The sequence below is a fragment of the Perca fluviatilis genome, chromosome 4 (genome assembly GCF_010015445.1).
Source record: "Perca fluviatilis chromosome 4, GENO_Pfluv_1.0, whole genome shotgun sequence".
In the NCBI taxonomy this organism is placed as follows: Eukaryota; Metazoa; Chordata; class Actinopteri; order Perciformes; family Percidae; genus Perca; species Perca fluviatilis.
In genome coordinates, this window is record NC_053115.1 from 32687456 (window position 1) to 32714614 (window position 27159).

The 27159-nt window shown below is 41.4% G+C and overlaps 1 protein-coding gene across 4 annotated transcripts in view; it reads left to right on the forward strand.

Annotated features, from left to right (window-relative positions):
* The window catches only part of ripor3 (RIPOR family member 3), an 83155-nt gene that overhangs the window by 39857 nt on the left and 16139 nt on the right, over nucleotides 1–27159 (forward strand). For 3 of the 4 annotated variants that reach the window (XM_039797650.1, XM_039797654.1, XM_039797651.1), the window contains 11 exons: nucleotides 8186–8278; nucleotides 13867–14022; nucleotides 14938–15016; nucleotides 15124–15147; nucleotides 15311–15364; nucleotides 15918–16067; nucleotides 21419–21482; nucleotides 21572–21615; nucleotides 22079–22204; nucleotides 22828–22971; nucleotides 25973–26101. In XM_039797650.1, coding sequence (XP_039653584.1) covers nucleotides 8187–8278; nucleotides 13867–14022; nucleotides 14938–15016; nucleotides 15124–15147; nucleotides 15311–15364; nucleotides 15918–16067; nucleotides 21419–21482; nucleotides 21572–21615; nucleotides 22079–22204; nucleotides 22828–22971; nucleotides 25973–26101 — 1062 coding nt within the window. In that variant the 5' untranslated portion in view covers nucleotide 8186. Of the gene's footprint in view, nucleotides 1–8011; nucleotides 8100–8185; nucleotides 8279–13866; nucleotides 14023–14937; nucleotides 15017–15123; nucleotides 15148–15310; nucleotides 15365–15917; nucleotides 16068–21418; nucleotides 21483–21571; nucleotides 21616–22078; nucleotides 22205–22827; nucleotides 22972–25972; nucleotides 26102–27159 lie in introns of all 4 variants that reach the window. The other variant, XM_039797652.1, reaches the window with a different exon arrangement.

Consider the following 27159-nt stretch of genomic DNA (forward strand, 5'->3'; position numbering starts at 1 on the left):
CAACCGGAGCTTAGCGCCGCCCAGGACAGTTGTGATTGGTTTAAAGAAATACAAACAAGTGCGGAGCATTTTCCCCCTTATCCCAGAATGATAAGCGGTGCAGCCAGACCCAACTGAGCTTGTGGAGATATGTCATGTCATTGTCTACGCATTCTAAGCTTTTCGTGCCATTTATTGCCCCGGATCTCACTAGTCAGTTTTAAAACACGTGGTTAACATTTTGAACTGAAACAAAACGTATTGGTTAGGTTTAGGAAAAGATCATATTTGTTATGGAAATTAAGTTTCGTACGTAAAAGTAGTAAACGTGAACAACATTTCTGGGAGTTTAAATCTGCCATCACTTACAAACCTGTTTGTTTGATGGCTGCGACTGAGGGAAGGAGCTGATCGTTACAGAGTAAAACCAGGCGAACGTGGAAGTGGAAATGAGGCTGATTACGGCGAGCGGAAGGAGAGTGATTACAGATGAGACCACATTATTTAAAACCCACTGTCACACCACCACACCCTACAAGGGAGGAGAGAGGGGGAATCAAGTCCTTATGCTTGACTTTTACATGGATGTGTGTGTGTGTGTGTGTGTGTGTGTGTGTGTGTGTGTGTGTGTGTGTGTGTGTCGATGGCTACAGATGATGTAAAGGCCCCTTGTAATGGTCTACCACACACACACACAAACACACACACAGACTGAAAGAGGCCCCAACCTCCCACCTCCTCACCACATGGGACCCCGTAAATCACTTGCAGGTCAAGGCTAATTTTTTGAGACCAGATCTCTCCCGCCAGCTTTCCTCCAGACAACCCTCAACACATACGCACGCACCCCATGAACTCTCTACCACTCGAGGAATTTGCCTCCCTCCTTTCACATTCAAATCACATTCCAGATTTGTATTTTATTTCTTTCTTTTGTACAGTAGAACTTGTAATTAGAACATTTCTTCACAGTTTTTATATATCTTTTTGACATGTTCTCGGTTGCATTTAAACGAGTAGTTCTCAGTAATTTTCAATCCCAGTGAAACAGCGGCCTGCACACCTCCAGCCAACCGCAGTTAATTCATCATCAGTGAAATCAGCTGGTCTGGGGCCACTTTGAACAAAAAAAAAAATATATATATATATATATATAAATATAAATATAAATATATAAATAAATGAACAAATGTCTATAAGGAAGTAGAAAAAAGTTGGATACAAAGAGGAGACAAGCCTAGAAAGTGGTATGAAACATGATTGGAAAGAATGTAATCTGGCATCACTCAAACTTCACAAAGTGTTTTAAAACTGCAATTAAACACAATTTTGGTCACCATAGTTTATATGTCTAAGCAGCTGTAGTTCCTTCATTCAAATCATGTCGAGACAAATATCAGAGAGAAAGGCTTGTATTTAACTTCCAAGTGAGTGAGACTTTCTGCGTTAATGTTTGCAGCTGAGAAGAGGACTATCTTCATTTATGTCGTCTTCCTCATGTATTCCTCTTTCTCCCTGCAGTCAAATGTAACTTCTCCCTCCGTTTCTGCTCTATTTCTCTTTTTCCTGTCGTCTCTCTCCATCAGTGTAAACAATGAAGGTCTCGGTTTTCCTTAAACATGGAGAATTCCACATGTTCAGGATCTGGTGCCCTTTCAGTGTACTATGGTGTACATCTCCTTGTTTTCATTATTGGTCTACTGTCTTGTAATTTCCTTATTTTTTGTTAATTCCACAGCAGCTGTTCTATTAATCTTTTTCCCGCCTTGTTTATGTTACATTAAGTAAAGTTAAGAATGATCAGATCTATCTATCTATCTACCTACCTATCTACGTATCTACATATCTAACCACCTACGTATGTATCTACCTATCTACCTACCCATCCATCCATCCATCCATCCATCCATCCATCCATCCATCCATCCATCCATGTATCTATCTACGTATCTATCCATCCACTATCTATCCATCTAAGTATCTATCTATCTATCCATTTACGAATCTATGAATCTATCTATCCATCCATCCACGTATCCATCTCTCTATGTATCTATCTATCTCTCCATCTCTCTATCTAAAAGTCACAATACCTCTCTGTAAGCAAAAGTACAAAAGTCTAAACAGCAAAATGTACTACAAAGTATTAAAGGTAAAGTACTTTCACAGAGTTACATTATGATACATATATCGGAATATTATTACTGATGTTTAACAACAGAAGCAGCATTTTAATGTCACAGCTGGTGGAGGTGGAACACATTTTAACTTCTTAATATACGGTTGGAGAGTTGAATCTAAAGCACAGTATCATATTTTATAAACTGATCCTACATTTTGTTTAAAAGAAAATCCAAATCTGTAAAGCAGTAACTCCAGCTGTCACATAAATATAGTGGAGTAGAAGTATAAAGTAGCGTAACAGGGAAATACTCAATTAAAAGTACTGAATTAAATAAAATTGTACTGAAGTACAGTACTTGAGTAAACGTACACGTCTGAGTATGTAGCTACTATGACAACATGTGTCTCGGTCGGTGAGAGTAAAAGAAGACAATTGAATGATGGGATTGACAGAGACAGCTGCAAACTGAAGCTTCTTTGTGAGCGGACGTGTTGGAAGACGTTGGGTACCCGAGCAGAGACTGTAACCGAGCAGACAGGTGGAGATGGATGTATATGTGTCAGCAGTGAGTCACTTTATGCCCGTTTGATTGTGGGATGTGTTTTACATTCCTACCGTAGTTACAGCTGGTTAATGTGCTGTTCAGCCAATCTGAACCATGTTATTCTGCTGCTCTCAGCTGAATGCAACGGAGACGATTCCTCCACGTTGTGCATTTCTCGAAACCGATACTCAACATTTATAAAGCAGGAAGGTTATATTAGGAGATGCTAGGTTTTAATACAACTTCTTCTACACAGATGCAGTAACAGCAAAACACATATCTGCATGGTGTAAGTATTTGAACAATGTGGTTCAAAATTCCCCACACACCCATATCAGCAGTATGAAAAAGCACATCTTAGTTTAGCATGTTAACATTTGCTTATTAGGCCTTAAAGGTGCAGTAGGTAAGACTGATAAAACTAACTTTCTGTCATATTTGCTGAAACTGACCCTATGCTCCAGTAGAACTACATGAAGCAGGTAATTAAAAAAAAATTTAAAAATCCAGCTCCTCTGGCACCACCTACAGCCTGTAGTGCAATTTGCAAAAATCCACAGCTCCCTGTTCAGATGCACCACAGGGGCCAAGGTGTCTAACTGTGTGTCAATCACTGCTCATGCACATGCATTCATTCTCCCTTGTGGGGGGAGGGGCTTAGGAGACCGTTTTGGGCTTTAGCAGAAAGGGGGGAGGGACTGAGAAGTTGTTGATGTTCACTTTTTGTTTTTAAGATAATTTTTTGGGGCTTTTTCCCTTTATTACAAGTGACAGTGGATATACATGAAAGCGGGAGAGAGATGGGGGATGACACGCAACAAAGGGCAGCAGGTGCAGGACTCAGCCAACACGGAGCGAACACTCTTACTATTACTTACTAATGTTCAAATTTTTTGGCTAAGTCCTGGATCTTCACAATCCTATCTACAGCACCTTTAACACAAGGTACAGCTGAGGCTGACGGGAATATCATTTGTTCTGCAGGTATTTGGTCATAAACCAAAGGTATTGGAGAAAGACAAAAACGTCAGAACATCAAAGAAGTTATTACAATTATCCTAAAAAAGAAATACATTAACTAACTCACAACAACTAAACTGCATTCTCAATTGTTATCGTAGTCCCTCGAAACGTAGCCTAATTGATAGTTCAGTTTCGCTGTAGGGGAACCTAATTTCGACTTCGAGGGGAAGTGGATGTCTGAGTCGCGATAATCTATACAAAAGTTGTTGAGATATTTCACTAGTAACCAAAAAGGTCAACCTCATGGAGGCGCTAGAGTTAAGTTTGCGTGGACGGACACTTCACAGAAGGAACTGAGGGAGAGGAACGATGATAGAACAAGATTGGGTTTGACGTGTACCCCCATAAAAACCGTGCACCTACTGTTGAGATGGGGGATTTAGAATTTCAAAGGCAGGAAATGAAGACATATAAACAATGATTATACTTTTAAAACAAAAAGACACTTGACTTTTTCTTCTGGGAGAAAAACAAAGTAGAACGGACTATTTTCATGAGCGGAAGCAATACAATCGTTTTTAAGTCAATATTCTGTGTCAAATGATTGATTTATTTGGTAAGTAGCCTTGTTATAAGCGGGGTAATGTACAGTTGTGTTCAAAATGATTCAACCCCCACTGAAATTGATTGTTTTGGCCAGTTTGACATTGATTTTGATCAGTCAGTCATCCTGCTTACAATTAAATCAAAGAGGCACGTGTAGGTCAGACAAATATAACATAACATTCATAATGAAATAACCACAAATGTCTTTTCTGTGCTCACATTATTATCAGTTTTATTCAACCCCCAAGTGACATTCAATCTTAGTACTTAGTACAACATCGTTTTACAGTTATAACAGCTTTTAAACGTGAAGCATAGCTTGACACAAGTGTCTTGCAGCGATCTACGGGTATCTTCGCCCATTCATCATGGGCAAAAGCCTCCAGTTCAGTCACATTCTTAGGCTTGCGCACTGCAACTGCTTTCTTTAAGTCCCACCAGAGGTTCTCAATTGGATTTAAGTCTGGTGACTGCGATGGCCACTTCAAAATGTTCCAGCCTTTTATCTGCAACCATGCTCTAGTGGACTTGGAGGTATGCTTGGGATCATTGTCCTGTTGAAAGGTCCAACGTCTCCCAAGCCTCAGGTTTGTGACGGACTGCATCACATTGTCATCCAATATCCCCTGGTACTGAAGAGAATTCATGGTACCTTGCACACGCTGAAGCTTCCCAGTACTTGCAGAAGCAAAACAGCCCCAAAGCATGATTGACCCCCCGCCATGCTTCACAGTAGGCAAGGTGTTCTTTTCTTCATGGGCCTTGTTCTTCCTCCTCCAAACATAGCGTTGATCCATGGGCCCAAACAGTTCTAATTTTGTTTCATCAGTCCACAGAACACTATCCCAAAACTTCTGTGGTTTGTCCACATGACTTTTGGCATACTGCAGTCGACTCTTCCTATTCTTTGGAGACAGCAAGGGGGTGCGCCTGGGAGTTCTGGCATGGAGGCCTTCATTACGCAGGGTGCGCCGTATTGTCTGAGCAGAAACTTCAGTACCTACATCCGACAAATCTTTTCTCAGTTCCTCAGCAGTCACACAGGGACTTTTCTCCACTCTACGCTTCAGGTAGCGCACAGCAGTCGAAGTCAGCATCTTCTTTCTGCCACGACCAGGTAGCGTTTCAACAGTGCCCTTTGCCTTGAATTTGCAAATGATGCTTCCTATGGTGTCTCTTGGTATGTTTAACATCTTTGCAATCTTCTTATAGCCATTGCCCTTCCTGTGAAGAGTAATCACCTCTTCTCGTCTTCCTGGACCATTCTCTTGACTTCACCATGTTTGTAACCACACCAGTAAATGTCTAGAAGGAGCTGAGTATCACAGTCATTTTAAAGCTGCCTAATTGGTGCTTATTAGGCTTTATTGCTGCTCCCTGACATCCACAGGTGTTTTCAATACCTGATTGAAAACACTTCAATGAACCTCTGTTCTTCAGAGTGGTAGTCTTTAAGGGGTTGAATAATTGTGTCAATGAAGAATTCACAAAATAAACATTTACTACTGTATTACAAAACCAATTGATGTCATTTTAGTTGCATATGGTTCTTTAAGAAGTCCTTGTAGGATTTCATTATGAATACAATTACAAATGTACACTAAATTCCCTAAAACCATTTACAGCATTGGGGGGGTTGAATAATTTTGAACACAACTGTAGGCCTGATTAAAAAAAAAAAAACTGCCATCACTTTCAAACCTCTTTATTTCATGGCACTGTGGCTCAGAGAACTCTGATCACTACCGAGTCAAAACCAGGCAAAACCGTGTATGTGTGTGTGTGTGTGTGTGTGTGTGCGTGCAGTATAAGGTTCTTGACTCTGGTTTAAAGCCATCAGACCTGGTTTCTCCATCCCTGTGTTGTATGCCTGGTTGCTATGTGACTCTGTTGGTTCTGGCATCAGGACCAGAGTGTGTTTTACAATCTGGGTCAGGCCTCCAAACTGGGTTACTCTGAACTCCTTACCCTGGCAGCAAGTTTCGGCTCCTGCCATTGGTTTGAATCCCTGTCACAGGGGCAGATGACCTCGTTTCAGCTTATTTCAACTACAACACCAGGTCATATTTGAACACGAGGAAGACTTGCGGATCTTTTAATTAAAGAAGCAAAAGGAAACACAACAAAGGATCTTTTTTCCACATTAGACGCATTTGTTAACGCCGATTACAAAAGGCTTTAGCAGCTCATTTAGAAGAAAAACAGCTGATCACCATGTAAACAAAAACAATAGTGATGTTTTTGCTTCAACAAAACTCACAGAACCACATTAAAGACTCGGAACAGATGGCATCCAGACTGTGTGTGGGAGCACATTGGTATTGTTTACTTTCACACAGTATTTTTATGTGCAGTGAGCGTACCTGTGTATGAAAGACAGGGCAGGATTTATTTACACATCGCCTGTTCTTCATCACTGAATGACTTTTCTTTTCTTTTTTTTTTACTTGTGCCATACTTTGTTTTGTTTTCCATTCATCGTCATTAAGAAGTCATACTTCATGCAGATGAAGTTAAAGATGCAGTCGGCCACAACTACAACCAACACATTGTCAAAAACTCCCTTGTTATATTTATCCATCGTGTGGAACCAAAAATCTTTGGCCATTCTTGTTTTGAACTTCAGCAGCGGTTTGTCAAAGAAAGAACAATTAATTGGGTTCATGCATTATCCATTCAAGGCATCAGAAACTGAAGGCAGAGAGACAGAGAGAGACAGAGAGAGAGATAGAGAGATACAGAGAGAGAGGACCCTGTATCATCTCAAAGGTAGTCTATATACATGACGTTCCACTTCCAGGATTGCTCCGTTGCCAATAGAAATTCCAATCTGAGATCTCCGCAGGGTAAATCCAGACAGCTAGCGAGACTATCTGTTTTCTGTTGCACGACTAAAACAACTTTTGAACGTACACACGTTCCACCGAAACACGTTCCTTCCCGAGGCTATTTTGATGAGGCACCGTGGCTCCGTCCGGAGCTTAGCGCCGCCCCAAGACGACTGTGATTGGTTTAAAGAAATGCCAATAAACCAAAGCACGTTTCTCTCCCATCCCGGAATGCTGTGTGAACTAGCCCAACCCTCATCCGCAGCGCTGTGGAGGAAGGTCTGGCAATGCAAGACTACCAAAGTTATTACAAATCATCCGGAGCGCAATCTTGAAGAACTCCGTTTCTGTTTTGTACTCTTTGGCGGTACCTCCACAAGGCAGAATGAATGCGTGTGCCTGACCAGTGATTGACACGCAGTTGGATTTTTTTTTTATTACCCGTTTCATGTAGTTCTACTCGAACATAGGGTCAGTTTCAGCAAATATGACAGAAAGTTAGTTTTATAAGTCTTCCCTACTGCACCTTTAATGGTGGAGCCCCGTTCATTCCTATGAGAGTTGCTCAGTGGCGCTTCCACCCAAAAAGTGTTTAAGCTTCCATGTTTACTTCCATATAGATTTGTGACCACTGACTATGCCCAGTAGTGTTTGTCCCCCTGGCCTCTGCCCGCGAGGTCCCGCTTGGCTACATTGTGGTGATGTCAAAGGTTTTTAAATTGCTTTTCTCGGCTCAAAGGGGAAGTTTTGAAATATAAAAAGTCCATATATTAAGAATTCAGAATTGAAAGAGTCATAACCGACCTTGTTTGCAGTTGGAGGTGCCCTGTCAGGTGAAAATCCTTTCTAGGTCGCAGAGGGATTTTTTTTTTTCATTTTCTGAGCCCACTAGATGGCGCTCTCTGTTCAAGAAAGAGTTGAAAGAAAACTGAAATGCCATTACTTGAGTCTTTTTCTTTAAACCAGGACCGCCATCTAGTGGGCTCAGAAAATCAATCAAATTGGTCACGAAGTTTCATGAGGCTTCATTTGGCAATCACCAGGAATATTTAAGGTGTGGCGATTTTTTTGTTTGCTTGCAACATCCAACAGATATATGATTAAAATCTTACATGTTGTAATTATTCTCTCTTTCTTCAGGATGTCGGTGAAGCTGCGATTCGACTCGCCCTCAGGTTTGGTCAACAGGAGCCGCTCCTTCACTGGCTTCAGCTCTCTGACTGGACGACGGCGGTGAGTGGCACGCTGTTACAGCCGATGATAATGCAAGGAATAAAGATCAACTAAGTTGCCTTAAATTGCTTCAGTCTTAAAGAAATGACAAGGAGAAACAAATGACGTCTTTAAAGCATCATCTACATCATAGACTGTGGACGACACGTATGGAAACAAATAAGAAACATAAGTATTTTAACTTTAACAGCCACTGAATACTTGAAATTGAAATGTTTTACTTTGAAACCATGAATCTGAATGCATTTGTTCGGAATTCACCTGTTTGAAATTAAAATATGAAATTTCCTACAATTTCGAAAGCTGAATTGGAATATTTTTTCTCCTCCAATGGTCACAAATTCAGATCCAATAATTCAAGTTTCAGAATTTCAAAACAATAGATTCAGGTTGCTCAAATTCGATTGGTCAAATGGAGATGTAAAAATTCAACAGAGACAACATCCGGGCTACCCAGGATGCGAAATTACAAACCCTACTATGGCCACGCCAAGACCCTCCCTTCAATCAATACTATTAGCCAGGCATCCATGCTCACGCAAGGTAACGTAACCCCATTTGTTCAGGTCCTGTCACCTGACCAATCCCCTATCCTAACCTTAACCACTCAAGGTGAAATGCCTAACCCCAACCAATCGATCGGCTTCGTAGGGCGGGTCTTGGCTTGGCCATAGTAGGATTCGTAATTTGGCACCCAGGACAGGATAGGCATGCAATCTAACCGACTTCTGGCCTATCAGTTGTCAGATCCATGTGATCCATGAAAGTGGCTGAGTGCATATGCTTAGACATGAGTGCAGTATTGATCTTCTCATTTAATTCTTAGCTAAACTTCTTAACTTTTTTTTTAAGATTATTTTTTGGGCATTTCCGCCTTTAATGGATAGGAAAGTTATGAAAGGGGGAGAGAGAGGGGGAAGACATGCAGGAAATCGTCCCAGGTCGGACTCGAACCCTGGATCTTCTGCGTCGAGGCATAAACCTATGAATATGTGCACCCGCTCTACCAACTGAGCTATCCTGGCCACACGTAAACCATTTCTTTAAGGTTTAAGTTGCTACAAACTCTTTAAAATGTTACACTCTGGCACTGCGGTCGTCAACAAGATACCAAAACCATTTGTAACCATTTGAGTCTACTGCAAGCGTCTCCCAGGTGCCTCCCTTTCCCACACTGATAAAATACATCTACAACTAACGCATTTCAACAAATACATCATTTTAAATGTGTGTGATTTCAAAAGAGGTGCTCAACATGAACTGCAATGTCTTCTCTGAGTGTGTCGTGGCAGTCACACCTGTATTTAATTCAGGCCATGTTAGTCCATGGGGTTCATTCACGTCACACTGGTGTTGATAATGGAGTCACAACTTTAGCTTTCTACATCTCCTTCAAATCTGATTATATTTTTTGCAACTAATAATAAGTATTTGAATTCATTAAAGTTCAAACCTTTGGCAAAAATTAACCAATGTCAAAACCAACGAATAAAAGTTTGTAACAGTTCAGCGAAATTTCAACTAGACAGAGACCTCATATCCACTGAAACACCTCTCTGTTGTTTTTCATACTGTAGAACAACAAAAAGGAGAAAATATAATCCCTTAAGATTTAAAGCACTTGAAGATAAACGGTCTCTTGTCGTGTGGAGGGAGATCCCGTCGCCCTCAGACGAGCCTGTTCCTCGTTGATGGGCAGTGAACGCACCACAGACTACAAGATGTTATTTCTGAAGGAAGAAAGAACGAGTGAAAAACACACAGATGTCAAGCGTCAGTCCCAAGAGAGAGAGAGCACGAAAGAATGAAACGTCATGTCAAGAAAAAGAGCGCTGGAATGCACTTCCTGTGATCTTTTCCATCTTAAACATGCCACACACACACACACACACACACACACACACACACACACACACACACACACACACACACACACACACACACACACACACACACACACACACACACACACACACACACACACACACACACACACAATTCCTGAGCGTCTCCACTGTGGTCCTGCTCTGACAGCATGACACCACTTGGTCTCCCATCATTCTTTATTACAGAGCTTTGATGATGACACAACGGGACATAAACGCACCCCACAACACACACACACGACAAATATCACGCAGCAGGAAAGCACTTTTATGGCCGAGTCCATAATTACAGAGGTCTACTAAGTCTGAGTGAAGCTGTATTCTGTGAGAAATATGGCTGATGAAAACACCGCACATGTGTGTGTTCGCACACAAACACACCAAAGAGCCTGCTTAGAAATGGATGAATACTTTTTACCACCAACTTCATTAAACTGGGGAGGGGGTCGCCACTGGAAAAAGGTTGAGAACCACTGCTTTAAAGTACAGTATGAAAAGAGACTGTTCTCTTAAGAAAAATTACAGCGTCAGTCATTTCAGCAAACAGAAAAAAAACAATTCATAAGAGGAATGAGGGTGATGTTATAGAGACACAGAGAGAGCGTACGGAGGAGGTAGGGGTGGATGGATGGGTCAACAAAACGTCGGGAGACCACTGTTCACTTCCTGTTTTCTTAAAAACAGCCAATGGCTTCTTTTAATCTTGACGGCGAACATTAAAAAAAGTTGTGTTTGTGCCTATACCTAACCAAACCCTAACCATAGCAGTGCCCAATCCTAAAACTCTTTTTCCAACATTGATTTTGAAGGGTGCAGACAAATCATGTCGTGCACCCGATAGTGAGAGGAAAACTTCAAGACATATTTTCACGTTTATTTTGTAGGACTCACTCTACAAAACAAATCTCTGTGAAACTTGATTGGCCGACAGACCATCTTCCTTTACCTTTGTCAAACTTACATCATCATGTCACATTACACCTTTTGAGAGCGACTGAAATGGTTTCCCCTGTTGGTGAGTTCAGGTTTTCCAGGGTCCAGACCTTTCATTCTGCCCAAACCACCTAGCTGACTGATTGGTCTGGCATCATGACATGTAACAGCGGTTTGATCGGTTGAAAAATGATCTCTAACGCTGTTGTCAAACTGTCTTAATATTGCGGTTATTAATAAAAAATAATAAAATGTATATTGTTTTTAATTCACTCTTCATAACCCCGGCAAAACCAGTGTGTTGGTAGGCTATGCATCCGTGTCTACCTGAAATGGCATTAGAATCAGGCGGACACGTTCGTCTCTGGTTAGGGAAAATCGAATCCACCTCTCGCCGGAAATGGAAACCGGTTAGAGTGGAGGCAATGTCCAACTGAAGATGGAAACGGAGTGTAACGAGTTGATAATTCTGTCTGATATCAGACAAGAGTTCAGGTGCTTAAGTGAATAAAAGCATTCAATCCAAGAACACATGGACGCTTTGGAAAAATCCTGGCCATGTTGAGAAACGCTCAATGGTGTTTTAAGTCCTCCCCCTCGACTTCAAGGCACCTAACCATAGTGCCTTCCATGCAGCACTGCCTGGAAGACGACGTTGGGGGCTTAAAGGGGTGATAGAATGATTATATAGGGTATTTCACACTGTTCCTTATGGTCTCCTAATGGGGTATGTAACATTGGTTGGGCTGAAAATGGCCTGGTTGATATTTTATTGGCCCTTATGCATCCCTGTGTTTTGGCCCTATTTGTAACAAGAGCTTTTCTTCCAAATATGGTATGGTCATGAATATTTAGATGAGCTGCGCGCTGATTGGTTGAGCGACTTGCCATACGCACATATTAGAGGCACGCTGATTGGTTGAGCGAATCCCCAATACACATACATTAGAGAAGCGACAGAATCTCATATTCCAGACACTGCAATGTTTCATTACCAAATTCACTTCTGAGACTTTTTAGCGAGAAATCAACTATATAAAGCTGAAATATGGGCCGGTTTTACAAAATTTTATGGCTAATTGCAAATTTGGCAAGACGTGTCGGACTTTAGGAGCTCCACACAGTCTGACGAGAAAGCGGCAGCCTGCTGGGCTCCATACCCAGGGCAAAGTCACCCTTTGTGGATACTGCACTACGGGGCTCCGCGGCCAGCTGCCGGCATAACTATAATATATTTACGGTTTGAATTTCGTCACGCCACTTTGATTTTAAGGCATTTTTATGAACGTGAGGCGTCTTTGTAGGACGAGCAGCTGCTTGCAATATGTCCCATTCATTACAATGGGGAAATACCGCAGCTAGCTAGCTACACTGTCGCCATAACTAAATTATATTTACAGTTTGAATTTCGTCACGCCACTTATTAAACATCATTCCCCAATGTCTTATAAAGCTAACCGTTGTGTCCGATTTGATATTAAGGCATTTTTATGCGAAGCGGTCTTTGTAGGACCAGCAGCTGCTTGCTATATGTCCCATTCATTACAATGGGGAAATACCGCAGCTAGCTAGCTACACTGCGCCATAACTAAATTATATTTACAGTTTGAATTTCGTCACGCCACTTATATAACATCATTCCCCAATGTCTTATAAAGCTAACCGTTGTGTCTGATTTGATTTTAAGGCATTTTTATGAACGCATAAAGCGTCTTTGTAGGGACGAGCAGCTGCTTGCTATATGTCCCATTCATTACAATGGGGAAATATCGCAGCTTGCTCACTGCGCTCTATAACTAAAGTATATTTACAGTTTGAATTTCGTCACGGCATGAATATTACAGGTTCCTCAAGGTCTTACAAAGCTTAGCTAACACTTGTCCGATTTCGGATGTCAATTGAATGTATTTTTGTGAATGTCAGAGTTAGGAGGAGGCTAGCTAGCTCTCATTGATGGACTCCATCTCACCGCGCTCTATCAATGAGACTTCGCGGACAAGAGGCGTTTATTTCCCCGATTGTTTGTTTAAATAACTCAACACACATACCCATTATAAGATTTACTGGAACCTGCGGGCTGCGGTAAAGATTGCGGCGTAACAAGCTCGCTGACACTGCGGTCAGGGCAGCGATGTAGCAACCAAGGCGCAACCACACGACACTAAACTCCGACACACAGTCGGAGAAAATTTGCAATTAGCCATCCTTTTTCGTAAAGCGGCCCATATTTGAGCTTTATATGGTTGATTTCACGCGATAAAAAGTTTCAGAAGTGAATTTTGTAATGGAATAGCAGAGATCTGTGTGACCTAGCTAGATTCAGAAGACTACCTGATCTCGGTGGTTGTTGTAGCCTATGTAAATATTGGGGCGTGACTGTTCTCTTAAGGTTCCGGATTTTGAGATGCTTGCGTAAGCAACTCAGCTTTGTTGGGATTCGCCAGTTTTCAGCGGCAGTTTCAAAATATGAGATTTTCATAGTAAAGGGGTGTCAGTGGGACTTTGAGCTTCTATGTATGTCCTATTTACCCACCGAACTGTCGTTATTCAACTATGACAGGGTAAAATCGGTTTTGCATTCTATCACCCCTTTAAAAACACCAAACACCTTGAGAAATCCTCTTTCCACCAGTGATTACTATTAATGGTTGATTTGACTTTGAAAGTCTGAAAGCAAATCCAGAATATGAAAAAAATCCAGAGTTTGATTATGAGTATTGGCCAATCTAAGTGGATAACCATGTCACTCTGTACATTTCTGTTTTTCAGGACGTCCTCTGTTCGTAACTCTCTCCGCTCCAAAGCCATGACAGGAGGTAAATCTCCCAGAATGCACCCGTCTCCCAGCAGAGGGGGAGGAGCAATCTGGTCTCTGCAGCCGGAGCAGGTCGACAGGGTCTTCCAGGCGCTACGCAAAGGACTCAAGTACGTATACTACTAGAAAATATACCCTAGTGCTCTAGTTAAATTATGTAAATATAATAATAATAATAATAATAATAATGGGGTTAAGTGTGTATTTTAATACGGCTTTTATACTACAAGTAAGTAGCAGTGTAAACATATTCAATTAAAAAGTCAAAGTCCTGCATTCAAACTCCAGAAGAATAAAAGTATAATCAGAAAAATATACTTAAAGTACTCCTTCTGCAGCAGCGTTGCGATGTGTGCGCATATCCAAAAACCTGTTGATATAGGTCTTTCATAATGTTTAAAAGTAGCTGTGTTTCGGCTTCTTTCCTTTTGTCCATGCATCTCTGCCGCAGCCCTGCAAACTGTCGGCTGGTTGGTTTGGGTACAATAACAACCATAGCAACGCACAGAGCTGACTGTAAGCTGTAAACAGGCAGGAGGCCGTTCACTGGCACAAACTGCGGTAAAAAACCCTGATTGACTGGCCGGTTTGGCTCAGTGGGTAGAGCAGGCGCACATATACTCAGAGGATTATGCCTCGACGCAGTATCCAGGGCTCGAATCCGACCTGTGACAATTGCCTGCATGTCTTCCCCCTCTCTCTCCCCTTTCTCACCTAGCTGTCTTGTCAAATTAAAGGTGGAAAAGGCCCCCAAAAAATAATCTAAAAAAAAAAATATGATTGAGATGCAGATTCTAAATGCGCTGTATACATGTCCAAAGAATGCCTCCTAAACCCAAATAATACCGGCATATCCCACAACTTAATCAGAAAATGCTACATTCGGGAAAAGACGTTATTTCGGAATATCCAAATGAAATATGCTGTTTACATGACCTGAATCAAATTCTGAGTGTTGCCATATTGGGAATAATATATTAGTGTGCATGTAAAGATATTCAATGAATGAATGTTGGTGTCTGCAGGGAGTACCTGGAGGGTCACCAGGCAGATATGGACTTCCTGTCTTCCCAGCAGAGAGAGACCAAGAGAAACTCCAGACTGGTGAGGAGAGAGAGAAGAACAAACTTTAGTGTATGTGGATGGTTGGAGTTGTTTTTCAGGGGGTTATTATACAAATAATAAGAATAATGTATTTTCTCTGTTTCCAGGCCTTTCTGTATGATCTGGAGAAGGTAATCTTTGCAACAGAACTACAAACCTGTGTTCATCTATCTATCTATCTATCTATCTATCTATCTATCTATCTATCTATCTATCTATCTATCTATAAAAATGTGTGTGTGTGTAATATATACTTTTTTTTTAAACCAAGTTTTCATATTTTTGCTTTCACAGGAGATCAGAGCATTGGAGAGATACATACGAAGATTAGAATTTCAAATCAGCAAGGTAAAAAAAACGTCCATCACGTTTACATTTGTCTTATCTTTTTAGTTTCGGGTTTGGTGTCAGGTTGAGATAAATATGATCGAGTGACCATTGAGGATACGACAAAACAAACATTTTAGGAAATTGCTGTGGTCTTTCAAAAAAAAAAAAAAAAAAAAAAAAAAAAAGGTATGGAGAACTTGTAATAGCTTTGTGTCAGGCAGGTCAGTGTGAGGCAGCAGGGAATGACCAAAATGAAGAGTAAAATGAAAAGAAAGTGAATAACACAAAAGCTTACTGGCATAGTTGTCCGAACAGGAATGGGGCAGGGAAAAGGTGCAGGCAGGCGGGTAGCAATGTGCAGATAAGTGTTCAGGTTCAGGTGGCTGGGTGGACAGCTAGAGTCAGAAGGCAGAGGCCAACAACAAAATCAAACCAGGAAAAAAATAAATAAATAAAAAGTCAGTCCATGCAAAGTTAAGCTCACAAGCAGATCGTTTTGTGGAAAGAAAGGAACTACATGTGCAATTGATTGTGTAGCTGAAGCCAGTGTCTGCATGTCTGCTCTGTGCAGGTGGAGGAGCTGTACGAGACGTATTGTATCCAGAGGAGGTTGTGTCAGGGAGTGGTCAACATGAAGAGAGCCTTCTCACTGTCGCCGTCCACCAGAGCCTCCAGAGAGAGCCTGCTGGAGCTCAGTCGCAACCACAGACACAGCCTGCAGGTATGGCAAGGATCACAGAGAGAGAGACAGAGAGATACTGAGACAGAGAGGTGTGTGTGTGTGTGTGTGTGTGTGTGTGAGTGCGTGCGTGTAGTCTGCAGTCAAAGGTCTTATTTTCGTCTTTTCCTGCAATGCATGTACGAAGTGACTTTTGATGTCCACCAGTGCAGAAATGTTGCCATCAACATAAACGTAATAAGAACAAAACGCTTGACTTATTAGTAGGGTGAAAAGAAAAATGGTTCTGGTCTGAACAACGTCATATGCAGGATTTTTTGGAACAAGCAACCAACTGCATCTGGCATCAAGGTGTAAATTACACTCGGCAATGACACTCAAACAACAAAACCTCTCGTGGCCTAAAAGGCATTAAGATGCTTTTTCTAAATCAGCTTTAAATTGAAGCCCGATCAGGCGTTACCTCCTGCAGTCAATTTTATTCATAGTGTCAAATCATAAAAGAAGTTTTCTCAAGGTAGGTCTAGACCAAACTGTATAATTTACAGAGACCCAACAATTCCCCCCCCCCAAGAGCAAGCATTTGGTGCAACGGCGGCGAGAAAAAACTTCCTTTTAACAGACAGACCCTGGCTCTTGGTGGGCGGCACAGCAATAACACCTAACCTGTAATAATTCTAGAAATATGACTCATAATAATTATAGCATTGGGGGTAATGGAATGACATAATGTACAGTGGCAATTATAGTAACTAAAGATAATAGAACTATAATTAATAATAATAATAATAATAATAATAATAATAGCAGGTGGGGGTCGAGCTGTAGCCTACCATGCCAGCCGTTTGTTACATTAAAGAGCTACAACACAACTGATCAGACATGCACGTTAAGATTGCATGATACAGTTTATATGAGAATGGATGTAACAATCATAGAATTTTAAGTTTGGTTTATATCTGAACCAGATCCTAGTTAAACTAATATAATGCTGGAAACGACATTTTAATAAGCTGAGATACAGTATTTGGGGAACGGAAGAGATTGGAGAGCTTCTTGGAACTAGTGTTAGTGAACAAAAGACGGGGCTCTTTGGTACGGGGCATGAACCAAATCCAATAATAATCAAGGAAAAACCCAAGGCACTCGTCTTTAAGAAAAAAATATTTAAAATGCTTTTAATACATCTGGCACATTCTATAAAAATTAAATAAGATTGAGAATGTGAACTTTTTTTTTGTGTATATCTTATTCTACTGAGAATGTTCCAGATGTATAAAAGGCATTTTAAATCATATTTCTTAAAGACGAGTGCCTTACTTGATGTGTTTTTCTTTGATGTCTTTTGGGTGTATACAGTATTCAAGGGTTTTATGTTCACAAATCAAGAACACAACATGTTTTATTTCATCTGCAATGTGTTTCTGCTGCATCTGATGTGGAAGATGAATGTCAGCGCTGTGCCTCGCTCTGACCATGTGTGCAGCAGACAGGAGGTCACAGAGGGCTGAAACCCAACTAAACACGGTCACTCATGAGTTCTCCGACTGCATGACGAATGACCAAAAGTCTAAACTGTTCAAATGTCCCGTTTCTGCTTCTGCACCCTCAAACACAGCTCCTAATGTTTGAATTCCAGCATTTCACCAAAGTTTAGCAAGGCAACTATAAGTACAGTTGCATACTATTTTAAAGTACTTATAAGTCAATAGAAACTCATTATAGGTTATAAAACAGTCAGTAAAGTCAGATTTTCCTCGTATCACCTGTGTGACAGATGTATAGGATAGGATGCATAGGCGTAGATTTCAGGGAGGATGCAGGGAATATATCGTCCCCCCCCCCCTACACATATTTAGAAGAGGTAGATTTGTCCCCCTCAAAAAAAGTTTTGGGAGATTAAGTCCCTGTTGTCCCACTTTTTTTGACATTTGTCACTTTTTACGACAGTTTTTTCTCAATGTTTTTGGAAGTTTAGTAACTGAGCAGCTTTGTATTTGAGAATTTTATACAGGCAAAATATTTTTATATTTATAATGTCAAATCATAAAAACAGTTGTCTCAGGACACATTACAGACAGAGTAGGTCTAGACCAAACTTTATACTTTACAGAGACCCAACAATTCCCCCCAAGAGCAAACATTTAGTGCAACGGCGGCAATTTAATTTATTGAGAATTTTATACAGGCCAAAAAACTGAAAATGTTCTGCATTTTAACTGAAGCTACACACATCATTTCTGTTTTGTGTTATTTGCGGGATAAAGTCTGGGTAATGAGCTGCCAGTCCTCTTCTGGTATTTTACGGATTTATTTCTCCAAACCTAGGCCCTTGGCAGGATGAATTAAAAGCTGAACATTTTCCACAAAGTCACATCCTTTTATCTGCTGCAAATGAGCACTTTAACCAGGAATGAGGTTCAGTTCACTTTCATTCCAGCTCATTCAAACTGAACATTTACACAGTTACTGTGAGCGAGGGAATCTTCCTTAATGAAGGAGTGAGATGATTAGAAAAGAGAGCATATGTATTAAATGAAACCTGCCCATATGTAAGGAAACTATTTTACTATAATAAACAACCTGACAGTCCATAACAAGAGAAATACACCAAAATAAAGATAAAATAAACTTTGGACGCTTTAAAGACTTTAAGGACATGTTGAAAACTAACCAGCCATTTATTCCTAATGGGAATACTGTGTAAATTGGGCTGCAGCCACTTTAACATGTGATGCAAAACCAAACACATTTGGCAGACAACGATCCAGGCAAACGCTTGACTGGATTAGAAAATGATCATTAAGATCATCAGTAACTTTTTCTTTGATTCACACAGGAAATACTGTATTTGTTCTGTAACAATGCAGCATGGTGGAAGCTGAATGAAAAACTATTCGTCCACAGAGAAATAAAACATTATAAAAGCTTTCTAAATGATCTTGGTGAAGCTTGAAAATCCAAAAATGTCATCACCACAGAAAAGAAAGTTGAGAACAGATTATTGTGCTCTGAATGATCACAGAGGGAGGCGATAAAAGGGCTGTAATTGAAATGTAGTCAGGCCAAAAGTGGCTGCCACTTATCCATCATCTCCTCACAGCCGCTAATGGCCGTAATGCTGCCAAACCAAATCATCTGGTGTGTGAGTGATGGTCCCACAGTGATTCTCCTGTTTGCAGCTGCATGCTAAGGGTCATTAACAGACAACTGAAGACTTATTCATACCCTCTGTCTGTCTGTCAGTCTCACGGTGGTGCAGAACATTCAGTCTCTCCTTCTCAGCTTTCAAACACATGCTCACATAGGTACATCTATTTTTTGTCCTATTTTGCTTGCTCTTATACGGAAAATTACAGAAATTTCTGCCTTCTACTCATCAACTAGTGTTCTTTCTGCCCGTTTCCTTTCTTTCAGTGGTGGAAGAAGCATTCAGATCTTTTAAGTAAATGTAGCGAGAACAGTGTTAGAAATACTGTGGGAAAAGTTATGTATTCAAAATGAAAAGGCTTTAACACTTAGGCTACATTGACACTACTACGTTTTGGTTTATAACTGAATATCTTTTGCTACGTTCACACCTCGTGCATACACTACTCCGGCTTTCCCCGATTCCCTAAAACGGAGACATTTGGAAATACCGCTGTCCCCGTTTTGGTTTGAAAACTGCGGGGTTGCGTTGTAGTCTGGACGGACACAAACAGAGACATTTAGAAACGAGGACCAGAGCCCGTCTACGGAGAGCCTATTCACTCCCCATTTAGCCCCATTGTACCGAATTTGGTTGCAGTTCCACCAGAGTTCCACTGGGGGTGATCGCCGTCCAGTGCAAAATGAATGGGACTCTATGGAGTGAGACGGCTAAATTTGTCTCTTTCACCTGACTGCCGTTGAGAAATCTCAGATTTGATTGTAGTTTTTGCAAGTTCAACATGGATTATAGGTTGAAAGTTGAATGAACGAGTACTTATCTCCTTTTGATTTCTTAGGTTGAGTCCTTGTTGCCCATAACACGCTAGCATTCTGCTAATGAATGCTGATTGGTCAGTGAAGGACTGATTACAACCAGAATGTCAGAGTGAATATTTTGGCAAACCTCTTTCTAGCACGTGTATTAACAGGGAGAGCCTAACCTGTCAGCTGTGGTGTCGATGCCTCGAGAGAAAAAAGGAAGCGACTCAGAGCTTGCCGTAAAGCGGTATCTCTGGCCGTACGCTGTGGATGACGTCATTGACATTTTAAAAGGCTTTTTAGAACAAAAAAAGACACTTTAAAAATATCTAACACCCAGCAGTGTGTATTTTCTTTGCCTCCCCTTTCGAATGCAACATTCAAATTACTAGACAAAAAATTATATCCTAAGAAAAAAAAGTGGATTTTGAGGGGTATAGCGCCATAGACCTCCATTCATTCTGCACTTGCCAGTGAGCGCCCTCATATGGAACGTGAGTGGAACTGCAACTAGTTCAGAAGCCGGAAGTTTTCCAGAGAGAGAGGAACTTCTCCCCTTATTAGAAATTCTCTGTCTTGAGTCTTATTGGTTAGGTGGGCTTACATACTTTCAATAACAGTTACACCTCGTCGTCGGTCAAAGCTAATACATCTTTTGCATACTATTGTTGAGCTTTCTCCAAAGTATTTTCAACTTGTACATCCATGATTTTGAACCGCTGAGTAACGTCAGACAATCGGCTTCCTGTTTAATCCGGCATGCACATGCCCAGTGTGTGTGAATGGTCATGTGACGTGTTAACATGGATGGAGATTAGTTCTGTGACTGGAGCTAAAACTCTTGTGTGGACCGAGTTCGTTTTTGTCTCAAACGCTGCTTAAAAATTAAAAGTGGACTAGTGTGGATGTAGCTTCAACATTGCCGTTAACATTCTGTCTAAATGCAGAGCAGAGAATACACCAACAACAGGTTCATTAAAACTAAACTTACTGACGCATTACATGAACTCTAGGTAATGAGGCCTTCCAGCTTCCAAAAGGTTCAAACACAGTTTACTCAGGAGCTTGTTGCTAATTGTGTCAACTGGTTTTAATGAGGAACACTACCGACCCTAAACTGAACCAGCACAACATCTGTTTCCCTCACAGCCAGCGAGGTGGTCGAGATGAGAGAGAGAGAGAGAGAGAGAGAGAGAGAGAGAGAGAGAGAGAGAGAGAGAGAGAGAGAGAGACATTATCTTTCAGTCAAAAAGCCAAAGAAACGTGTTGCCAGATATAGATATATAACAGCTCCAGTGTCGATGTTCTGTTCACGGCCCTGACCTGTGACCTCACTTTGGACAGAAAATAAGTGTAAAGTGTCAAAGTGGTTGGTTAACAAAAATAAGAACCGTTTACTTTATCTAAAATTTCACTCTAACCTAAGTTCCCTCTCTCTGCAGGACATGTCAGTTATGGAGGGAGAGTTAGAAATCCTCCTTGGAGAGCTACACATCAAAATGAAAGGTACACAAACACACAAAACACACACACACACACACAGAGTTACCAGTGACACCTTATCTTCCAAATATCTCACTTGTTTTCCCCTGCAGGCCTGATCGGCTTTGCTCGACTCTGCCCTGGAGACCAATATGAGGTGAGCTTCTCTATTTAAAGAAAAACATCACTTTGTTTTATTGAATAGAGTGAGTAGGGCTGCACTACTAATCGCGATTTTATCGAAATCGCAATATGAACAAGTGCAATATCCTAATCACAGGGGGGGGTGGGGGGGGTGTCAAACTTTTCTGAGTGAAGTATTGTGGTGCTGCAGAGATGTCCTAGTCTACAAATCCTATCCTACAGCCTAAAGAAAAACTCAACACTATAATCATTTTAGTTGTAATATTTTTCAATGAAAATCAAAATAATGATACAAACACGATCACCCCCTCCAATATCGCAAATCATATCGCAATATCAGTCAAAATAATCCCAATTAGATATTTTCCTCATATCGTGCAGCCCTAGTATAAAAAAAAGTATACTCACTAAAGGGAAAACAGGGCTAGAACCAGAGCCGGCACTGTTAGTGACGTCATGTCTGGATGATGTCACAGGTGGTGGTGCGTCTGGGCCGCCAGCGATGGAGGATCAGAGGGAGGATCCAATCAGACGACACGCAGTACTGGGACCAGGAGGAGATGGTCTTCCTCCCGCACATACACCACAACTTCGAGATCAAGGTTACACACACACACACACACACACACACACACACACACACACACACACACACACACACACACACACACACACACACACACACACACACACACACACACACACACACACACACACAGATCCATAATAAAATTAAATTAAATTTAATTAAACAATAAATAATACAACAATAAAAGCAATAAATATGATAAAAGAGACTACAGAAAGGATTTAAAAGTACTTGCTAATGCACATAGAGAAAAGTAAACACTAGAATACCCATAATCCCTTTCTTCTGGGCAGTGATGGAATGTTACCATGTTTATTTACTCACGTACTGTACTTTTTCCACTCCCTAGAGGGAAATATACTCATTACATGTATTTGACAACTATAGTAACTAGTAAGAGTAAGATTTTACTAGCTAAAACGAATGCAGTCTAATAGAACAGTACTGCAATACTGTGGTATAAATTGTGTAAAAGATTTAAATATAATTTAATACCTCTTCCACCTCTGACTTTGTGATTTTTTCTGTATTAGAAACAATTTCCCTCTTACAGCATTTGTGCATTATCTTTGCTTGTTGTACAAGAGATCTGGTTTTTGCGTGCATGCATCTCACCCATCAAATCTCTTCTTTCAGGTGACGGAGGCCAAGGGTTTGGGTTGGCTGCTGGTTGGCATGGTGACGTGTGCCAGCGCAGATTTCTTTGTGGTGAGGCCACAGCTGATGTTGGTGGACATCACGGAGCTGGGAACCATCAAACTGCAGCTGGAGGTCACCTGGTTTAACACACACACACACACACACACACACACACACACACACACACACACACACACACACACACACACACACACACACACACACACACACACACACACACACACACACACACACACACACACACACACACACACACACACACACACACACACACACACACACACACACACACACACACACACACACACACACACACACACACACACACACACACACACACACACACACACATACACACACACACACACGTGTGTGGCACTATCTTTGTGGGGACCCGTCATTGACATAATGCGTTCCCTAGCCCCTTACTCTAACCATCACAACTAAATACCTAACCTTAACCCTTACCCTTTAAAGTTGTGGGGTCCGGCATTTTGGCCCCACAAAGCTGTCCGGACCCCACAAGTATACTGTATTCCCGGTTTTTGGACCCCACAAATAGTTAAACAAGAACACACACACACACACACTTTGTTTCAGACCTGTTTCTGTCTCAGGACCAAACTCTCATGAGATCTAGCAACACAGACAAGCTAATGTCAGCTAACGTTCGTGAACGCCCTAACAAAACTAATCTCTGTGATAATGTGAATACATTATTTAAATATAACTTTTCATCCATCCACACGACGTTCACTGCACTTTCGAAGGAGGCTCTCTTTAGTATAGAGGATCTTTGGCATTGCTAAGCCTCTGTACTGAGTGACATGTTGGCATGTAGCAAAGCATGCCCCATCTATTTTAAAATAAATGAAACAATTTACAAAATGAACATCATGCTGTATTGAAGAAGACTTGAAACTAGTGATTAAGAAGAAGAAGAAGACCTTTATTTAAATTCGCAATTTTCACTCTGTTAGTACAGTTGCTCACACATTGAACACAGGCCTGAATTACAAACATGCTCAGGACCTGTTCATGCTATACACACTGATGGAGAGATGTCAGAGTGAGGGGGCTGCTCCTTGGAGGAGCGCCCCGAGCAGTTGGGGGTTCAGTGCCTTGCTCAAGAGCACCTTGGCAGTGCCCAGGAGGTGAACTGGCACTTCTCCAGCTACCAGCCCACACTCCGTACTTTGGTCCGGTTCCTAACCCACCTCCCTACGGACTGAGCTACTGCCACCCCAAGGGCCATAAACTCGTTATGAAAATGTTTACTGAGGTAATAAATCAAGTGAGAAGTAGCGTTATTTTCTCATAGACTTCTATAGAAACAGACTTCTTTTTAGAGCCAGTGGAGTCGCCCCCTGCTGGAAATGAGATAGAATGCAGGTTTACAGAACTTCTGCACAGACCTTTTTCACAGCAGACATGTTGACATGTCATAGTAGGAAAAGCGGTAAGGTGTATTCAAAACCATTAATGATGGCTGCATTCCACTTAGGAGAGGCCCTGGTATTGTGCATGCTGACTCACTGAAATAGCTTACTGGGACACTTGATGGAATTGAGCCATTGTTAAGGTTATCAATTTCAGCTGTGCTTTTCCTACTATGAGAAGTCAAAATATCTGCTGTAAAAAAGGTCCATTAGCTTGGGATCATCACATCTCTGCACACCGACTACTTTTCCTGTCCTGGACCTTGCTTTTAGTTTACTGGTGGTGCATTCACATTAGTTTAGAGGTGTTTTTACTGTCTACAATGTGACAAACTTTCACTTTCTCTCCCACTTCTTTTACTGTTACTTTTGACATCCACATGTTCACAGCAGTAAAACAAGGCCAAGCAACAAACAACGTGACGTAAACAACAACAAATGGTGTGTTTTATTATCATAGATTCATATTTTGCCTTTCTGCAGAATCTGCTGTTGTTGTTTTCTTCTTTCGCTGTCTCCTCTGTGCCTCTAACCTGAGCCAGCTGTCCCTGTGCAGCTCATTGAATACAGAGTGTACGTCATATACACACACGCACACACACCCCCTTAATAGCACACACACACGCACTCTGCTGTGCCCTTGCACCATGACAGATCCCATTTCAGGGTTTAGAGAAGACAGGTGGAGGACATTTCATGGATTCTCTCTTTAGAGAGATGCAGAATCACACAGACACGCACAAGGCTGGCGAACTCACACTCCCAAAACACTGCTGTGACCGCACACACACACACACACACACACACACACACACACACACACACACACACACACACACACACACACACACACACACACACACACACACACACACACACACACACACACACACACACAAACACACACACACACACAGTTAAGCCCCTAAATGAGTCACAGTGGAGTGATTGCAATCAGTGTTCCTGCTACACATAAAACTCTTCGAACCTGCATGACAAAATGTAATACAAATGTTAATACAAAAATATAGCTAAGCTAGCTAGCCAAAGAAGATGGAAATGTGTTGGTTCAAATCTCAGCCTGATGAGAGAAGCTGACATCTAAAAGTCAGTGGATGAAAACACAAGACCTGGCTGCAGTGCAGAGCCCCGAGCTGTGTCACAGACGGATCAATATAAAGCAGGATGTGTGGTGCTCTGACAACAGTGCAGTGAATGCTCCCAAAGGATCAAAAAGACAATTTACAGACACTATTGGAGAAATGGCTGATAGAAAATGTCTCTGTATAAATAAAATGAATAAACAATAGATTCAGTGGGCACCGTCATCCATGAAAGCACATAAGCGATTCATTTAAAAAGGGACTGTGACTAAAAAGTTTCATGAATTTTCAGTTTTTTGACATAAAAGGGTATGCACACACACCATACGGTGAGGATTACCACAAAGTCAAGAAAGGCAGCGGAAAAGACCATGACATTTTTCACGTCTGGAAACGCATCAAAACTTTGGAAAAGTCTGGAAACTCAGAGACAAGCCGCAAATATTAAAAGGAGCGGTTACATTTGCTGGTTTATCGTCAAATGGATGAAATGTATTTAACAGCTGTGATATTCAGCATATTTGCGTGTAATGTACATTTATATCTTCTGTGTGTGTTTTTGTGTGTATTTGCACCTGCAGTCCGTTTGACAGCACGGAGAAGGTGAGGCCGCTGTCTGTCAGCAGGCAGTCGGTGTCCAGCAGGAAGAGTTCAGTTTACAGCTGGACGGCACCGAGCACCCCCTCCTTCACAGAGAAATACTTTATAGTGAGTACACAGACGCGCTCACACACTGTAAGTCTCTGAGCCTAACATCAGTTACAACCACAACATGCCTAACTCCAATTGAACTAATATTTATTTTTTGTTATGGTGGCTAATTTGAAGTTAAAAATGTTTTATTACGTTACCTGTTCCCTAGTCTCACATTGCCAGACCCTCCTCCACAGTCTGCACACAGGTTGTTTCAGTCGTGCGAGAGAAAATTTAGATTGGACAGATAGTCTAGCTAGCTGTCTGGATTTACCCTGCAGAGATCTGAGGAGCAGTTAACCATAGTCCTCAGAAATCCACGGCAGTTTACAACGCCAACACAAGGTGACGGACATCCGGCCGAAATTGAGGGACATCCGGCGAATCTTCCGGCAGCACCGGAACAATCCCCTAAATTAATCGTTGTCGATATAGACTAGAGGGTGACAATTTTTCAGGACTCAATTTCACTGTTGGTAACGTGATAGGGACGGAATAGAGCATAGTAATCAACGGGAGCGGGACGGAGCCGGAGATTCAATTTAAAAAGTGACGCTGCAATGCGGTGAGTGCGACCAAGGATTGCGAGGCGTTCCTAGGCTACTTAGTATGCGGAAGGCAGCGATTCTTCTGACCTACCCTAAATCGATAAATGTGTGTGTTTGAGTGTGAGAAGATCTCCGTTAGGAATTACGTAATGAAATCGCCTTGGCCTGCAGGTAATGCGTGTATAGTGGAGGTGGGAATCTTCACTGATCTCCCGATTCGATTACGATTATCATGTCAGCGATTCGATATCTCGATGCATCACGATGTGTCAAATACATTTTTCTATTAAAGCCATGTAGGATATTTAATTCATAGCTTTTCAAGCTTCAAAAACAAAAACATTCTGCAGTGCTCTAATACTGAATAAACTGGATACATAAAACTACAGCACTGAGCACATGGCACCGAGTGCGCCTGAATATGCAAAACATAACAGAATACGTAAACAGAAATGTTGTTAGGCCTACATTAAATTGTAAACAGAAATAAATCGATTATGAGCCCGCCGATTATCGATGCAGCAT